The sequence below is a fragment of the Myotis yumanensis genome, unplaced genomic scaffold, assembly GCF_028538775.1.
Source record: "Myotis yumanensis isolate MYYU_CA2020_CCGP unplaced genomic scaffold, mMyoYum1.0.hap1 SCAF_8, whole genome shotgun sequence".
NCBI classification, from domain to species: Eukaryota; Metazoa; Chordata; class Mammalia; order Chiroptera; family Vespertilionidae; genus Myotis; species Myotis yumanensis.
The window spans coordinates 61,003,533-61,020,288 of NW_027223759.1; the positions used below are offsets into that span (position 1 = coordinate 61,003,533).

At 41.2% G+C, this 16,756-nt stretch overlaps 1 protein-coding gene across 6 annotated transcripts in view; it reads left to right on the forward strand.

The window, feature by feature from the left end:
* The window catches only part of CACNB4 (calcium voltage-gated channel auxiliary subunit beta 4), a 238,341-nt gene that overhangs the window by 191,791 nt on the left and 29,794 nt on the right, over positions 1 to 16,756 (forward strand). For 4 of the 6 annotated variants that reach the window (XM_070422998.1, XM_070422999.1, XM_070423001.1 and 1 more), the window contains 6 exons: positions 1,859 to 1,989; positions 4,108 to 4,184; positions 5,603 to 5,622; positions 5,848 to 5,928; positions 7,258 to 7,316; positions 15,102 to 15,211. In XM_070422998.1, the coding sequence (XP_070279099.1) occupies positions 1,859 to 1,989; positions 4,108 to 4,184; positions 5,603 to 5,622; positions 5,848 to 5,928; positions 7,258 to 7,316; positions 15,102 to 15,211 (478 nt within the window). Of the gene's footprint in view, positions 1 to 1,839; positions 1,990 to 4,107; positions 4,185 to 5,602; positions 5,623 to 5,847; positions 5,929 to 7,257; positions 7,317 to 15,101; positions 15,212 to 16,756 lie in introns of those variants that run through there. The other 2 variants (XM_070423003.1, XM_070423004.1) reach the window with 2 other exon arrangements.

Below are 16,756 nucleotides of genomic sequence, written 5' to 3' on the forward strand. Positions count from 1 at the left end.
GCCATGTGTGCCTTATGTAGGAGCTGTGTGCAAAATAAAGGCTAAACCCCTCAACCACTTCTTTTTGCTTTTGAGTGTGAGGCTGTTATTCAGAATTACTCACAGTTATGCAGAACTTTGTGCTGTGATGATGCAATAAAACCACCCATTCTTCCTTCACAATGTGTCAATATTACATGCATATAAATTCCACATTTTTTCTGAGCTAAGCAAAGTGTACTATGTAAAGTTGTTACATTTTGGAAAAAACAGATACTTTTGGATCAAAGCTGGTGAGTTATCTTGCCCAATACTAATAAAAACAATAAAGGACGTTCTGGGAATCATCTCCGAAGGGTGTGAATAATATCTGCTCTCTAGCAATCCCTAGTTGAAACTTTTCCTTAAGGCAGGTCAGTTGGATTAAATGTGCCTTCTACCCTAGGGTTCTGCAAATCTATCGTTATAACGGCAGTTTTGCTGACCCTTCAAATGGGCCGCACTGACAGAGTCTCACCCTAGATTGACTGAAGTCTTTGCATGGGTGGTTTGAGTTTACGGTCATGGAACTTTATTTAAGTAGAAATCCTGGTGTTCCTGTTGGGCTTCAGGCCATTTGGAGGGTTATTTCAAAAATAATCCACATACACATATATAATATGTTTATTCTTTGTAGGCTTGGGCTTCTTTTTCTTCAGGTAGGAAGGTGGACCTTAATTTGCAAACCTATGTTTGGAAGTGTGGGGGAAGAAAAACTGTGCTTCTGCCCTTCTAAATTCTTCTGGCTAGTCTAATAACCAAGTGAACATGCGACAGAGTAACAGGAGAGACAACCAAATTTACTATGTATGCACCTACAGGAGTTCCCCAAGAACAGACTGGGCAGTTATGATTTATATGTCATTCTGGAGCTAAGGAGAAAGTGTGTGTGTGTGTGTGTGTGTGTGTGTGTGTGTGTGTGTGTGTGTGTGTGTGTATGTGGTTTGGCACTGCAAAGGGCAGGAAGACAATTCACAAGGAGACGAAAAAGCGTCTTATGGTTCATATTAAACTATAGTTACCTAAAAATAAAAATATAAACTATAGTTATCTATGATGATATCGCCCTTCCTGGATCGGGTCCTCTAAGTTCTTTTAGGCAGTTAGGGAGAAGGTCATTGGTTTTTTCCTGAGTCTTTCATTTCTTGAAAATAATCAGCTTAAAGTAATATTTGGGGTGGCATATTTTGGGGTTGTAAACCCTGCTTCCCCTCAGAAGATTATAACTCTTCCTCAATGAGAGTAGATTACAGAGAGTATCATGGATTTTTACCTAAAAGCTTTTGACAAATAGCAGACTATTACATGTTTTCATTTTAGACTTGCCTATCTTACCTTCCAGAATTTCAATTACACCGGTGCATGTTTAGTCTCATACAATCTGTTCCCTAAGAATTGGCTAAGGCTTTTTGATAAGGGCCAAAGGAATCCAAAGGTTAGGACCTGACTGCAGGCCAGGGATTTGCAAACTTTTGCCCGTCTGCCTTTTTTTTTTTTGGACAGAAAAGGTTTATTGAAACACAGCCACGCTTACGTGTTTCTGCATTGTCCGTGGATGCTTTCCCATTACTACAGCAGATTCAAGTCGCTGCAACAGAGAGTATATGGACAGCAAAGCCTAAAAAGTTACTATCTGGGCCTTTAGATAAAAAGTTTGTAGACTCTGCCTTTGTGTGTGTGTGTGTGTGTGTGTGTGTGTGTGTATACACACATATATGTATATATTATAGTACAATATATATTATGAATGGTGGTTCGTCCTTCTGGTCCCTGAAATTAATAAGTGGGATGTAAAGATAAGTATGTTCCTATTGATAGCAGTTTTATTTCTGCATTCCAGAAGTATAACAATGACTGGTGGATAGGAAGGCTGGTGAAGGAGGGCTGTGAGATTGGCTTCATCCCAAGTCCACTCAGATTGGAGAACATCCGCATTCAGCAAGAACAAAAAAGAGGACGTTTTCACGGAGGGTAAGCCTCCTTCCTTTCTATAAACATCGGCGGGGGGGGGGGGGGGGGGGGGGGACATTTGGCGATATTTTCAAGTTTGCTTCCTGGGTTCAAACTTTGTGCTTTCAAAGTAAAAGATACTTTACTATGTATGAGGTGTTTCTGAAATGGACACACAGGTGTTTCAGATATTCATTCTCCCTGAAGCTGGGCACCACTGGAATCCACATGAGTTGCCGCAGCCTCAGCAAACGCTGCTTGGGATCTAAGCTGTCCTTCATCAGGGTCCCCTAGGGCATGGTTCTCAGTACAGGAAGTGGGAGCCGGCCTGAGAGGGCATCCTGGCTCTTCCTGGTTCACTCTCAGAGACTGTCTCTCTAGTTGGCACAGAATGCAATGGTCCATGTGGGTCCTGATACCAGTAGCATATTCTCCATCTAGGGCTTCTTGTGGAACCTGCCATGTCTTGGTAATAAGGTAAAGACTCTGCCTAGCTTCAGATGGATCCTCCTCTAGGGAACTAATGAAGTAGCCACATATCTCAGGGTGCAGGTATTTCAAGGTTCCAGGGGTACACCAGAGCTTGAGAGAAATTGGACTCATATGGAGCCTGCACAGGTGAGCCTACACGGAAGCTTTGATTGGATATGTGTTGTCATTTTTTTGTAAGTCCTAAAATAGAAGCAGTTCTTCCTCTTGACCCTCAACCTCCTTTTTCTGTTAGATCCTTTTCTATTTCAATAGCTCCTCTGTTTAGGGGTCCTGTTGCCTTTGGCATATGGGAACCTCTTAAACAGTGATAGAAATAAAAGTACAGTCAACCCCACTTTTACTTATCAATCTTGTTTAGTATTCGACACTCCTATAATATTATTAATTATTGATTCCTCTTGTTCCCCCTACTCTAAATTTTCTCTCTCTCTGGATGCTCTTTAAACACATTCATACTACGTTTCTGCCTCAGGACCTTTGTACTTGCTGCTTCCTCTTACTGGAACTCTTTCCTTCATATTCCCACCAGATCATTCCATAATCTGCTTCAGATCTTCGTTAACTATCACCTTTTCAGTGACCCCTTTCCTGCCACCATATTTAAAATTGTACCCACTTCCCATCTCCACCCTGACTTAGTTTTCTCTGTTGCATTTATTAATATGAGAAATACTATATATTTACCTATTCATCTGTTTGATACTAATATCTCCCACAGATAGAGTCTGTCTCTATATGTGAAGGGATTTTGCATTTCTCCCCCCTCTGTTGCACCCCTAATTTTTAGAACAGTGGATACTCAATAAAGATATGTTGAATGAAATAATAAGTGTATTATTATCATTTCCAAAGTTGTTAGTTTACTTATTATTTTTATTACTTATCCTTTTCCATAATATCATTCTAGACTTAAATCCTTTTGAACTGAAAGCTTACTTTGCAGAAGGTGCAAGAGTCAAGCCAAGAGCTACAAATATTATCTTATTTTCTTTATACTGACCCTGGGAGGTGTAGCTCCTCCGTCAATAGATGAGGAAACTAAGACTCAGAGATGTGATATGATGTGCCAGGACGAGAAATCAGATCGCTCTGACCCTGGGGACTGTACTCTGAAGCATGGAAAAGGAGGGACAGTGGAGAAGTGGGGAGGTGGGCTCCTGAGGGCCCCCAGGGGCTGCAGGGAAGCTTCCAGAGCCACATGAGAACAGTGCTGATGATCTTCTATCCTGGGGCACAAAACTGTCAGTGCTTAATTCTGATCCCCACATAATCGCTTCTAAGAAGAAACATTTCTTCCAGCTCTTACTGCTTGCTTTGAGCTGTGTTTGACATCGGAGTGGTGCCCTGGTGAGCTTGCTAGTGTAAAGCAAGCCGCTCACAAAAACATTCTTATGCCTAATATCTGCATTGAATAACTAGAAGAGATATTTATGCAAAATATTTCCAGGTCCCAGTTAGTTCTCCATTTTCTCTGAGAAATGAGGTCAAAGAAAACATTTGGACAGACTCTTGAAGTTTGTCTCTGTACAGGATGTGGAGTGTTTTGAATTATCTAGGAGGATTAAGGCCAAAGAAAGCTTTGTGCTGTCAAGCTCTATTTTCAAAGGATCTGGGGAAGGACTCTTAAGTTCCTTTTCTATATTTTAGGAAGTCCAGTGGAAATTCTTCTTCAAGTCTTGGAGAAATGGTATCAGGGACATTTCGAGCAACACCCACATCAGCAGGTGAGGGTTTCACCTAAACTCTTTTTAATGGAATGCATTCATTGCTTAATATTTGCATATACATGCAAGTATTCTTACTGATTTGGAAACTATTTAAAAGGCTTGATTTTAAGATTTTTTTTCCTACTTAATATGTCTCTCCTACTCACATGTCTTCTATAGTAATTTGATTTTATTTAAAGGTTAGTTGTGGCACTAAAAATTTAGATATTTGTATAATTTTGAAAAATCTTATTTACCTAACATTGTGTAAACCCATCTGAAGCTAGTTCATTATTCCATTCATGAACCCAACAGACTTTAAGATGGTGAGGACCAATTCAAAAGAAAAAAAAAAGTTGTAGACTCTCAAGAAAACACTCTGTTTCAGCTTCCATGGGCAGCTGTGGAGATTGGGAGGGTTGGGCCCAGATGACCTCAGTTCTCATTGGACAGCAGACAGCTGAGCCCTGAAATGAATGGTAATGAAGGGAGAGTGGTGGCCCGATCAGGAGTTGTGCATTTGGAAATTGTGGGGGTATTCAAGCAGGAAGTTTCCTCCCCCCACACTTCCTGACTCCTCTGGGCTAATTTCATTCTGGCCCAGAATTGATGCTGCATTAGGGCATCTCATGTTACCAATTCGGAATGACAAGTCCAGGCTCTCTCCTGGCCCATACCTGCAGGGAGCGGCATCGGTTCTGGAACAGTTCTGAGTGTATGGGTGAACCCAACTAGGTCTCTGGGTCACCCCCACATGGACTGGACCTGCTTGGGTGGCCACAAAACCACCTTAATCAGATATTGAGTATATTTTGCCTCATCCCACTTGGGATTTAGGGCATTATTAGTTGGACATTTAGGGCATTGCAGCTTTTCACTATTACAAACAAAAAAGAATAGGAATAACTGGTTATAAACTTATTTGAATTTAGGAGCAGCCTCGTAGGAAAAAATGTATCAGTATCCTGGAATGTGAACCAAAAGACTGACGAATACATAAAGGATTGCAAAATCCAAAAAGAATGAGTGACTGCGGTGATGATTATTTTGACCAGAATTGTTATTCTAAGTTTCTCTCTATCACATTTTATTTGCCCAAGTCGACCTCAGCCGCACTGTATGCCGCGTTCAGCAGGAGGCAGCCTGTGGCCCGTGCTGGCCCAGAGCTTCCAGTGTTGTTATGAAGTCCACCCTCCCCACCCAACATGAGATCAGGATGTGAGGTCACTCACACAGGGAGGAGGTGTCTGTCTTCTCATGTCCTCAACATCGGCCCAACCTGAAGGCAGTAGTAGAACCGTGTTCTGCAGAGAGGGTGACAGTGAAATGATGAGAATTACAGGCACAAATGGGCGTGTTATTCCATCTTTTAAAGTCATGTACTATCATTTGCAGATATTACATATTTTGATATGGCTCTCATTGTTGTCTTTTAGCCAAACAGAAGCAAAAAGTGGTAAGTGAGTATTTCCTTTTTAAATCTACTGTTAAGGTTTCTCTCCGCACATGCCTGCAATGCTCCATTTCAGTGGTCCGAATGGCTATAAAATAAGGGATGAGCCTCGTCGGTGGGGGCCCATGGTTATCAGTTTTTGTTTGACCTGAGAATTATGAATATTGTGGCTGACGAGGAGGCGCACTCATCCTCACCTTGTCACCCATGTCAAATCATCTCTTTCAGACGGAGCACATTCCTCCCTACGATGTTGTGCCATCCATGCGTCCGGTGGTGTTAGTGGGGCCGTCACTGAAGGGTTATGAGGTACAAACACCAGCCTGTTCTGCTTCATTCAGTTCTAGATCAAGAATCTAGGAAACAGCGACTGAGTGCTGGCTCCTCCAGGGCCTGCTTACAGATGGGTGCCCACAGAAGCCACCTCTCAGCCTGTGACGGGGATGGGGCAGTGTGGGGCTTGGGGCACCCCTTGCCCTTTCTCCCCGCTCCCCCGGGCACACTTCTCATCTATGATGTATCACATTGTTTAGAAATAAATATCTCCCTCAAACTATTGATAATGGCAAGTTCTGTTAAAAGGTTTACTCTGCAACACATTCAAAGAAAAGGACTTTATCTGTCTCAACCGTTCCCATTCCCATTAAAAATAATAGACTATGAACAACAGAAGGGGACATATAGGCACTTTGCCAGCCAAACCTAAACCCTCAGAGCACCAAATCTCACCCTGCTGGTGCTCAAGTCGATGGCATAGTCCACCAAATATTTCTCTGCATATTTATTTCAAAAGACCTATAAAGGGAAAAACTCCACTAAAAATATTAGTGAACTTCTTCCCAATACCAGGTTGGAAGGAAAGAGTAAAGATGTACATGTGCTACATTGCAGATGTTGCCATGTGGACCTTGTTCTAGCACAGGTAACAGGTGGGATGTTGAAATCAGAAGGTGGGCAACTTCCAGGGCACCATTCCCACTGAGCTAGGACAATGTCTGGCCCTTACCTAGTAGGCACACAGTGTACATTTGTTAAATGAATTCATCAGTTTCTTAGAGGCAGATCTAAGCATCCCATCTCCTTCCCAGCTCTTTTTCTCCTTTCCACTTCCTCTCCCTGGCCCTTCCCTCTCCCTGCTCTCTTTGAAGGGGAATGTCAGAGGAAGAGCAGGAGAGTGAGCTACAGAAACCCAGCCCTGAGCATAGAGAATTTTTAGCCACATGCACAGACTAGTAGGACTGCTTGAGCCCAGGGCTGGTCTGAGGGGTTCTAACTGCTCCTCACTGGAGGCAAACACCACTCAGGTGTGGCAAGGACAGGCAGCACCTGTGTGCAAAGCCAGCCTGAGGTAGTCTCCTGCGGGTAGTTCTAAACCCTCATAAGGGAGGAGGGTTGGGGTCTAGTGAATATTGCTGGTTTATTCCTCCACACCCTGAAGGAGAACCAAGGGGGAAGATTAGTAACTGTGGGTGGTTAGGAATGAAAAATGCCTTCAACAATAACCTACCCCTTGGAGAGGACTGGCTGTAATAACATATTTGCTCAATCACAGTGCCCTTCCCTTCCACCTCCTTACTTTTGACTTCTCTTTCTCTCTGCATGTGTTTGCCTCATTCTGTTTTTCTCACCTCTGCAAAGGTAACAGACATGATGCAGAAAGCCCTCTTTGATTTCCTGAAGCACAGGTTTGATGGGAGGTGAGACATATAGATATTTTTGTATTTTTTTCCTTTAATCAAACTTGTATGATGGATTGATCTATGGGTCTATGTTTTCAGCAATTGAAGATCTGTAGTTAAAAGTCAGTAGTCAGGGAAGAATACAATGAAAGAGCTCTGAAAATCTGAAGAAATGAAGGATAGCATTGAATCCCCAAGGGAAAAAGGACTTGGAGAAGGGAAATAATCCATTCATTTTATTTAAATGTATGTGTCTGTCGTTATTTTCTCACTTGTTGGTGAATTCAGACCAAACTTGTTTTGTTGAAATTATTAATTTAAAATATAGAATAATTATGATGAATATAGTGGCTCTCTGGTAAAAGTGGGTAATATCATTTGGGAATTACACGTGTATATGTGTGTATGTTATATAAAAATATGAACATAAAGTACTCAACTTGCTCAAAAAAAGAGTGCGAGAAATGTTTTCATCATAAGCCTCTCAAAGTGACTATTTTGTGGAGAATAGTACTTCTTTGGATGCTTAGCTCAGGGTTTGTTTTACTATAAATTACCTTGTTATTTTATTGGTCTACTAGAGGCCCGCTGCACGGATTCGTGCAATGGCAGGGGGGCGGGGGGGGGGGGGGCTCAGCCCAGCCTGCACCCTCTCAGAGTTCAGGACCCCTTGGGGGATGTCTGCCTGCCGCCCCCAGAGGGATTGGGCCTAAGCTGGCAGTCAGACATCCCTCTCACAGTCCGGGGCTCTTGCAGTCTGGGACCCCTCACTCCTTACCGCCAGCAGTGAGCCCAGCATCTGGTTGAGTGGCACTCCCCCTGTGGGAGTGCACTGACCACCAGAGGGCAGCTCCTGTATTGAGCATCTGCCCCCTGGTGGTCAGTGCACATCATAGCAACTAGTCATTCTGCCGTTCAGTCTATTTGCATATTACGGTTTTATTATATAGGATTTTGTATGTATCCTGGCTCAGTTTTTAGCCATCAGATAATTTCATCATTTAAGTTTCTGTGTTTTGCAGAGAAATGCTAAAAAGTTAACATCTATTCGACACTAAGTGCTAAGCTCTTTCACATGCAGAATGCAATCCATGTAAAAATAACCACCTGTAAATACCCGAAGATTTATTAAAATGAAGAAAATATAAATAGTGTGGACTAAAAAGTATGTTTAAATGAAGCCAACTTACCAAATATTTTAATAAATATGGTATTTTAGAAAAAAAGAAAACATGATAATGCTTTAAGTACAAATTGTATATATTTGTCAAAGGAAAAGCTTCTGGATAATTGTATTAAAATAGTCATCCCTTTCTGGGGATATATACAAAGAAAATAAACCAAGGTTTTAGTTCCAATAATTGAGATTTTAGTTCAAGAAATCAGAATGCTTCAGTGCACTTATGTGAATTGCTAACTACCTTAGTATAGGCCAGGGTGCCTTAATGAATAGATCCTAAAATGTATAATGATTCAAACACAAGCTTGTTGTTGCTCATTTGACAGTCTTAGGCAGATGTTCCTCAACTAGAAGATATGGGGAAAGGGAGGATTGGGCAGAAAGTTTGTTCCACCCATCACTGGGGGCCGTCGGCCCTCGGGTGGTCTCTCCAATCATCTGGTGGGAAAAGAAGCATGCCGGCCTGGAAGGGACACACATTGATTCTTGCATTTCTTTGGTTAAACTTGGTCACATGGCCACGTTTAATTGCAAAGGAGGCTGGGAAATATATAGTTTAGCTATGTGCCCAGGAGGAAGAGGATATAAATATTATTGAACAAATAATAGTGTTTGCCACATTCATCTAGTGGACCTAAAGAGCTATAAGCTAATTGTGGATTTATCCTATTCCCCTCTTTTAAAAAAATATAGGGAAAGAATAAAGTAGTTAATTATATAGAAAACAAGTGAATAGCACTGAATACAAGAATATCGGAGTTGGAGAAAAAGTAACATATGTTTTATTCTAATCCGTTTTCTCTTAACAACCACTAACCTGCTTCTATTCGAAGACTGTTGGCTTTTGGGAATTCATTTCTTAAGAAAGCATTGCAAAGCAACAGCTGAGCTCTGACTTTAACTTAATAGTATTAGTCTTGGTCTTGCCCTCGGATGATCTGGGCCATAACCTTTCCCCTGATGCAGCCCTCTGTGGATTGGAGGCAGCTAACATGCATGGCTCAGTCTTCAGTGTTCTTGGCTGCACATGCAGACATCCTTCCGCTATGCTTGAAGTCACGTGGTTTTAAACTGTGGCACCTTTACCTGAGGAAGATCTGAGCAGTGACTCTTCTTGTGGCCCCATAACAGCCCTTGAGCTGAACAAATTCCATCTCATAACACCACCAAAGTCTGTGTTGGATTGTTTTTGTCCCCATATAACATCCTTATAAACAACGTTAAAGATTTGAAATGTGGGACTTATGGGAGGGGAAAGAAAGGAATTATTCTAATTTAGCAAAGAGAAAATGAGTGAGTTAATTATTGCTTTTAAGGATGAAGAATCTGAGGTTCTACCTCAATCCTCAGGCCCAGAAAGAGGAAATGCATGTAATTATACACACAGAGATCTGTTTTGAATCAGGTAGAGTTGTCCGTATCAAGCACTTACATACACTATTGAAGATGGTGCTAGAAATAGAATTAAAATGTCAATGCCAAGTGTTCCATGGGGTCTGATAACACAGAGGAGGAGCAGATGATCTGAGGGCAAATCCAACAGCAGCAAAAGTAATAGCTGGAGAAGGTGAGTCAGCCTTGAGAGATCTCATGTACGGCACAGTTGGAGAGAGACATTAAAGGTGGGAGTAGGTGAGTGGACTTGCTTTCAAAGGATAAGAGGCCAGTGCTGCACAGAAACCTGTACTGAATCTATTGGTTGAGTGTATGGGAGACTGATAAGGAAGAAGAGATTTGCTTATCTGACTCTGACTTGTCTGCCCTGACATGTTGAGCCATGACAACCTGCTGCATTATGTTTTACCAATTAATAAAAGGAGAGAAAACAACAAATCATCTTTAATTGAAACCGTCCAAGAGAACAATCACACAGAAGGCGTTCGCACAGCCACACAACGTAAACAATATGTTCTACTGGAAACCTGTTCTGTTTCACTGGCTATGGATGCAATAGGTTAGACAAACTAGTCAGGAGAAAGTCCTATTTTTCTCAGAGCAAAAAAAAGAGGCTTCCTTCTTCGAAACTGTTTTTCAGATCTTGGTTAGAAAATAATCCAACAAATTGGATTAAAGTCCAAGAGCTTGACCATAACAGAGTCATAGGCTTGCCTTTTTGGATACCTTAGAACTTATTTGAGTCTGTTTAGAGCTACTTATTATACAATTTTTTTTTGCTATAACTATTATTGTAGGTTCTAACCATAATTCATGTAAGAAAATTGAAAAGCACAGTATGAAAGAGTTCCTGACGGGCCCCTGTTCATGTGGATGTCCACACGTAGTGACCGTTGCTGTGCACAGATCATAAGCTAAGTGAGCTCCACAAGCTGCTACAATGGTACTGGCCTGGCGAGGATACAGTGGGTGCACCGTGGCACAGAGCTTTGCTCTCTTCTTTTCGTACCTCAAACATGCACTGAGCATCATCCTTGGCGATGCGGTTTGTTCAGCTGGTTGAATCTACCATTCATAGGCTGAACAGCAAGCAGTCAAACTGATGGCAATTTGTTGACCTACGCTAATCATGTCAAACCCCAAAGAAGTTGTTTAAGTTTTTTGCCAACTGGACCAGATCAGCTCTGTGGCGGTTATTGGAGACTTTGTAACCAACGCGATCATGGCCAAAATCCTACATGACATCAAGTAATTTATACAGATGGCATCTGAAGCGAAAGGATGTTATTAGCTAAGGAACACTTAAAGAAAGAACAACAAAAAAGGATTTGAGAAAGAATTAAAGAAAAAAAGAGGCTAAGAATACAACCTAGGGAGACTCTAGAGAAAGTATTTATTTATGAAAGGAAATGGGAAGGATTAACGCTGTCACAGAGCAGCCAAGTCATGGAAGGATTGGAATTGCAGTCAACAGATGGAAAAGAACAGCACCATGCCTTCTGTTTCATGATCAACGTTATTCCCTTACCATTTCCTCCTGCCACTCTCCATTCAAATGCAGACTCATCAGAGGACAAACACTAGAGATAATGAATCGAAGGCTCTAATGCAAACATGAATACTTAAATCGGCAGGTTTTGATTACACATCTGCCCTGATTCTCCCACCCTCAAGGTATATAGAAACATCACAGACTCCAGGGATGGAAGAGTTCATGGTAGACTGCTAACTTTTGAGGATAGGATATAAAGAAAATGTCTTTTTTAAGTCTTCAAATATCCAATAATTGTCTTGTATACATTATATATGTGCCTATCAACACAGGACACTATGAATAATTATTTAAGAAAAGACTTTTTATATATTATCTTGTTTTCTCCCAATGAAAATCCCATGAGATAGTATGACAAAGCTACTATCACTGTTACGTTGATTTTAATACTGACGCTCAAAATCTGACATGACTCATTCACAGTCTTGTTCTATTAGTCTTTTATCTACTGACCAGCAAGAGAAAGATCCGGAAAGAATACTCAGGTCTATGTATGCCTTCCATCCCTGTTGTCTTGACAGTGCACTGTCTGTTCTTCAAAGCACTTTTCTCTATGCATACTAGGACTAAAATAAATTAATACAATACCAGGGCTGCATATTAGTTATAGGGAGGATAAAGTATAGAAGGATCTTACAGCTGTTCCATTACTAATATGGAAATACTAGTTATTTTTAAATGAGTGTGTTGTAACTGAAAGTAATGTCTTTCCATAGAAAATCACAGAAAACTAACACTGATAGATCATGATGGATGGCCACAATTGTGATGAATTCCAAAACAGAACTAAGCAACACTTGGGGTTCAACATCGCAAAATTTAGAGAATGATTGTTGCTAGTTGTCAGTGACATTTGCTACTATACCCAGTCTGCTGAGGAACTGAAGTTCTATTAGTCTTTTATCTACTAACCAGTAACTACTGACACTATATCACAGGAAAATTCCCCAGGGAACTTTTTAGAGACGTATATCAAACAAGATGTGTGGAAGTGCTGAAAGACACTAGGGGATAAGAGTATAGCAATAAAAAATGTAGAAATGATATCAAGTAAAAAATGTATATAAACTAGATAACATTCAATGGTGAATGCAATGTAGTTACATTGCTGGGGAGCCTTTTACAAAAACAAAACACAGAAGTTTGAATTTGGTATCTGATCTTGAGAATAGTAAGCATCTTTGCCTAGAAATAAGAAACTCCTGCTTTGTCTTACTAAAAGGTTCCTGGGGCTGTGTCTATCATCTCCTGAGGTCTTTCATGCCTGTGTACTTTTATTAAGAAATAACTTGTATTAAAAATTAGTTGGTATTTTATTAACAAATAAAACAAGAAAAAGAACCCTTTATTATCTACACCTTTTCCTATTTGGGGTTTATATGAAGCAGTTTTTTTTTCTATGCTTGTGTGTGTGTGTGTGTGTGTGTGTGTGTGTGTTGTAAAACTTTGGATGTGTTTGAAAGTGGCTTTGTAAAAATGTTTATAACCCAGCAAAAACCAAAGTGTGTATCTGTTGATAATCCCTTTGATTTTTAAGAACCAAGGGTCACTATTTGGCTTGAATGGAACTAGAAAATTTGATTTTCACCTAAGCAGAATAGACTGTTTGGGCTCTCCAAAAGTAATTATTTCTAGAAAGTTGAACTCCGTCCCTAAACCAACCCACTTGTCTCCAGTCATCTATTTGAATTGCTCTGGAACTTCACTGAATGTTTCTAACCAGCAACTTCATTCTTAAAACAACAAGCAAAACAAAAAACAGAAACAGGAACTATAAACAAGCAATGTAAATAAAAGAAGCTGTGACCAGGAGGACTGCCTGTGAGATTTCATGCCTCAGGTTGCAGCAGCCAATGAGGAATGGAGGCTCAGATGTGGGCTTCACCTGACTTCAAGTAATAAATCCTGACCATCTGTCAGCACCTGGCCAAGACTAACTGAGCATTGCCCCTGTCCATGTGGCTCATGTCTGGAGAATGGGTTGCTGGGGAAGAAAACTGTAAAAGAATTGTTAAATTAGGTGGCTAAGTACTGGCCTGGAGCTTGGGGGGCTGTGTTTTATACCTTCTTAGCCTCTAACCTCAGGGCACTTCCTCTCTGGGTCTCAGTTTTCCTTCTTGGTAAAATGAGGAAATAGTACCTGACCAGTGTTTCCCAATGTCTTGCAGCCGTTGAACAGCTTTTTACAATAAAATCATATAGAGAGCAGCAATGTAGGAAACAGAAATGCAGAGGCCTTCCTTCACCTGTCACTGACTGGGGAAGCTGAGCCCCGCCCACTCCGCCTCCCTGGCGGCTCCCAGCGGCCCTGGAGGTGTTCCACAAAATGCTTAGTTTCTGCAGAAGACCATTGAGGATGCCTCCAGTAATTTCTTAGGGCATGAAAAGTCTAAAAATGAAAACACTTAAATCTTTCTGACCATCTACAACCTATAAATACAATGACACAAGCAAGGGGTACTTTGCTTTAAAATGGCACCAGAATTCTTGCACAGTCTTTTACTTTAAAAACGTGATTTCCAACCATTTGGCAAGTGGAATACTTTTAATTCTCCCCAAGGAGTCAGGTTCCTGAAGTCAGGTGAAGAGTCTCCTGAGAGTGCTGGTAGTGTTGTCCCAAGACAGGTGTGAAATGACATAGGCCTCAATAATGATCAGTAATGACACCTCTCTCCTGCTCCAACTCCCAAAGGGAGTGTGAAAATGAAGGAGATCAGATGTACTAACTGAGCATAAAGGGGAGGAGGTGCTGTTCTCCTTGTCTCCTTTCTGGAACCCTGGCAGGTTGTGAAGATAAGAATGGAGAAAGGTCCATGGTGGCAGTAACTGGCCTAGAGAGGCATTCTTTGCATTCTGCAGGTAGATAATAGTCTGAAGTTGCTCACTCCCGGTTTATTTTAAAGAATTTAAAATTGTGAGCTGCAGAGACTCTCATTTGATAATCATACGCACGTAGACCCCTCTCTCCTTCACTTGCAATGGATTTGCTTTACTCTCTTGTGTGACTGCAGGACACTTTCTAACTTAAAAATGTCCTGGCACAATTCCCACCCTGCCTTCTTATGGGTGCCCAACATATGCAACTACGCTGAAGAGTCTTGTGCCTGCAGAAGAGAAATTATAGTTTTCATATCCTTAGAAATCAAACCTTCTTTGGGGCCTGTGGAGAAATGCTTCGTGTATCACAAATTAACTGTTGAGCACCAGGAATGCAACAGAGCTACCAACTGGTTAATTGTCTTCGATGATTTCTCCCTTTGACCGGCAGCATTGACATCTGTAGTTTTTGAAAGTCTTGTGCAAGAGCAACTCAACTGTGAATTGTGGGAAATTGTGTCGCCGCTTCCTAGAAAGAGCATGGTTTATTCATGTGTTTTGATTCCCTCCTGGTATGGTGTGCATTAAAGAGAATTCAGCAAGGCAGACAGTAATGGAGGAGCTGCAATTTTGCTGCAACCATTTTGTTGTTGTTAAATAGCCAAAACCTTCCTGTATTCTGCTCTGCTTGTGTTTTAATACTAGCCAAAGCCTGTTTAAAATACTTGTGGCCAATGTTTGTTATGCTGTGGTTGCACTGTAGTATGTAAAGCGGTTATTAAGTACTGCGCTTATAAATCACGTGGAGAGCCCTATGACATTTTTACTGGCTTGTTATGTTCTGTGTTCCTATTCATAGGATATCAATAACGAGAGTGACAGCTGACATTTCTCTTGCTAAGAGGTCTGTCCTAAATAATCCCAGCAAGAGAGCAATAATTGAACGTTCGAACACTCGGTCCAGCCTAGGTAAGATGTTTAAATGTGGTTCTTCTCCAACCTGTGCTTTCAGACGGGGATGACACGTGTTGCGTTTGGAATGGCTTTCCCAGTTTGCTCCCCATTCAGAATGGGGAAGCGCTGATTAACTGGAGAGAATGCTACTCCTGGAAAAGAAGGGAGCAGAATCCTGCAGCAGCCAGAGCCTCCACTCCCTCAGCTCTAGCCAATTAGCTAATTAGGAATCTGGTGGGAAGAATCCTCACGGCCTCTCCTGGTCTGTTACTGCCTAACCGTGTGAAACCACTCATCTCCGCTTTGCCCGAGTTTCTCAACATGGCTAATAATCTCTCACCTCTGACTCATAGCTGACATGAAAGGAAATGAGATGTTCAGCCTTCTCAGGTCTTTAGAAGAAAGCTAGACCATGGTGTTCTCAGTGTTACTTCTGCTGCTAACTGGTAGTACCCAGAATAGTCACATCGTTAAGTGGAAATAGTAACTACATTAAGAACACAGAGGGAGTTTCCCAGAGCATCAGTTAGAAAACATCCTAAAATTTACCATGATGGAGAAGAAAACACACATGCTATATGTGTTTAGCTCCATCAAGACATATGTGAGCAGAGTTGTAGATTCACCATCCACAGAAGCAAATTCATGCTGCTGGGGAAATCACAACATTCATATCAAAAGGCTGTTTGTGGTTTCTATGATTCCAAGAGTGGCGTAGTAACTCCTAACTTTCTGGGAGTCTCTTTTGCATTCACATTCTGAAGGCAACTTGTTTTACTGCCCTCTTCTTCCTGGGTAGATAGGGGTCTTCTATGCCTCTACATTTTTTTTATCTACTGAAATGAGCTCTATAGATGATTGAAAACTAAAAATAAAATTTCTGAATAGATCGCATGCCCAAACATCTCATCAAGAACTCACTGAAGGCTGTGCCAAGAATGGAGCAGGTTGGAAAGAGGCTACAAAGTATTATCTCTATATTCCTGGCATGGAATTAGCACATGGTACTTGATCAATAAATGTTTGTTTGGTGGTTGCTTTGTGAAAGAATGCTAAACTTACCAAATGAAACAAGTGTCAGAGCTTGTCAGGGCAAGATCCCAGACATCAGTGGGAGTTTTTTTGTATGTTTGTTTTTTCTTTTTTAGTCCTGTATTTAGTACAGCCTTTCACATACAGAATAAAACACTTTTAATTAGTTTTTTACTGATTTTTTTAGAGAAAGGAAAGGAGAGAGAAATATCAGTGAGAAACATTGATCAGTTGCCTCCTGCACACATGCCCAAACTGGGGATCAAACCCACAACCTGGGTATGTGCCCAGACCAGGAATCAAACCTGTCACCTTTTGGTGTACCGGATGATACTCCAACCAACTGAGCCACACCAGCCAGGGCCAGAATGAAACACTTCTATAAGGCACAATATTTTCACCTTGAGGAAGTGATGATGGCAGAGTTGATAATGATGAACCAGATTAGGTAACTGACTAAAGTCAAGTATCATGGGTGACAAGGATGCCATATTAGATTGAAGATATCTAAAACAAGCATTGTTCTCT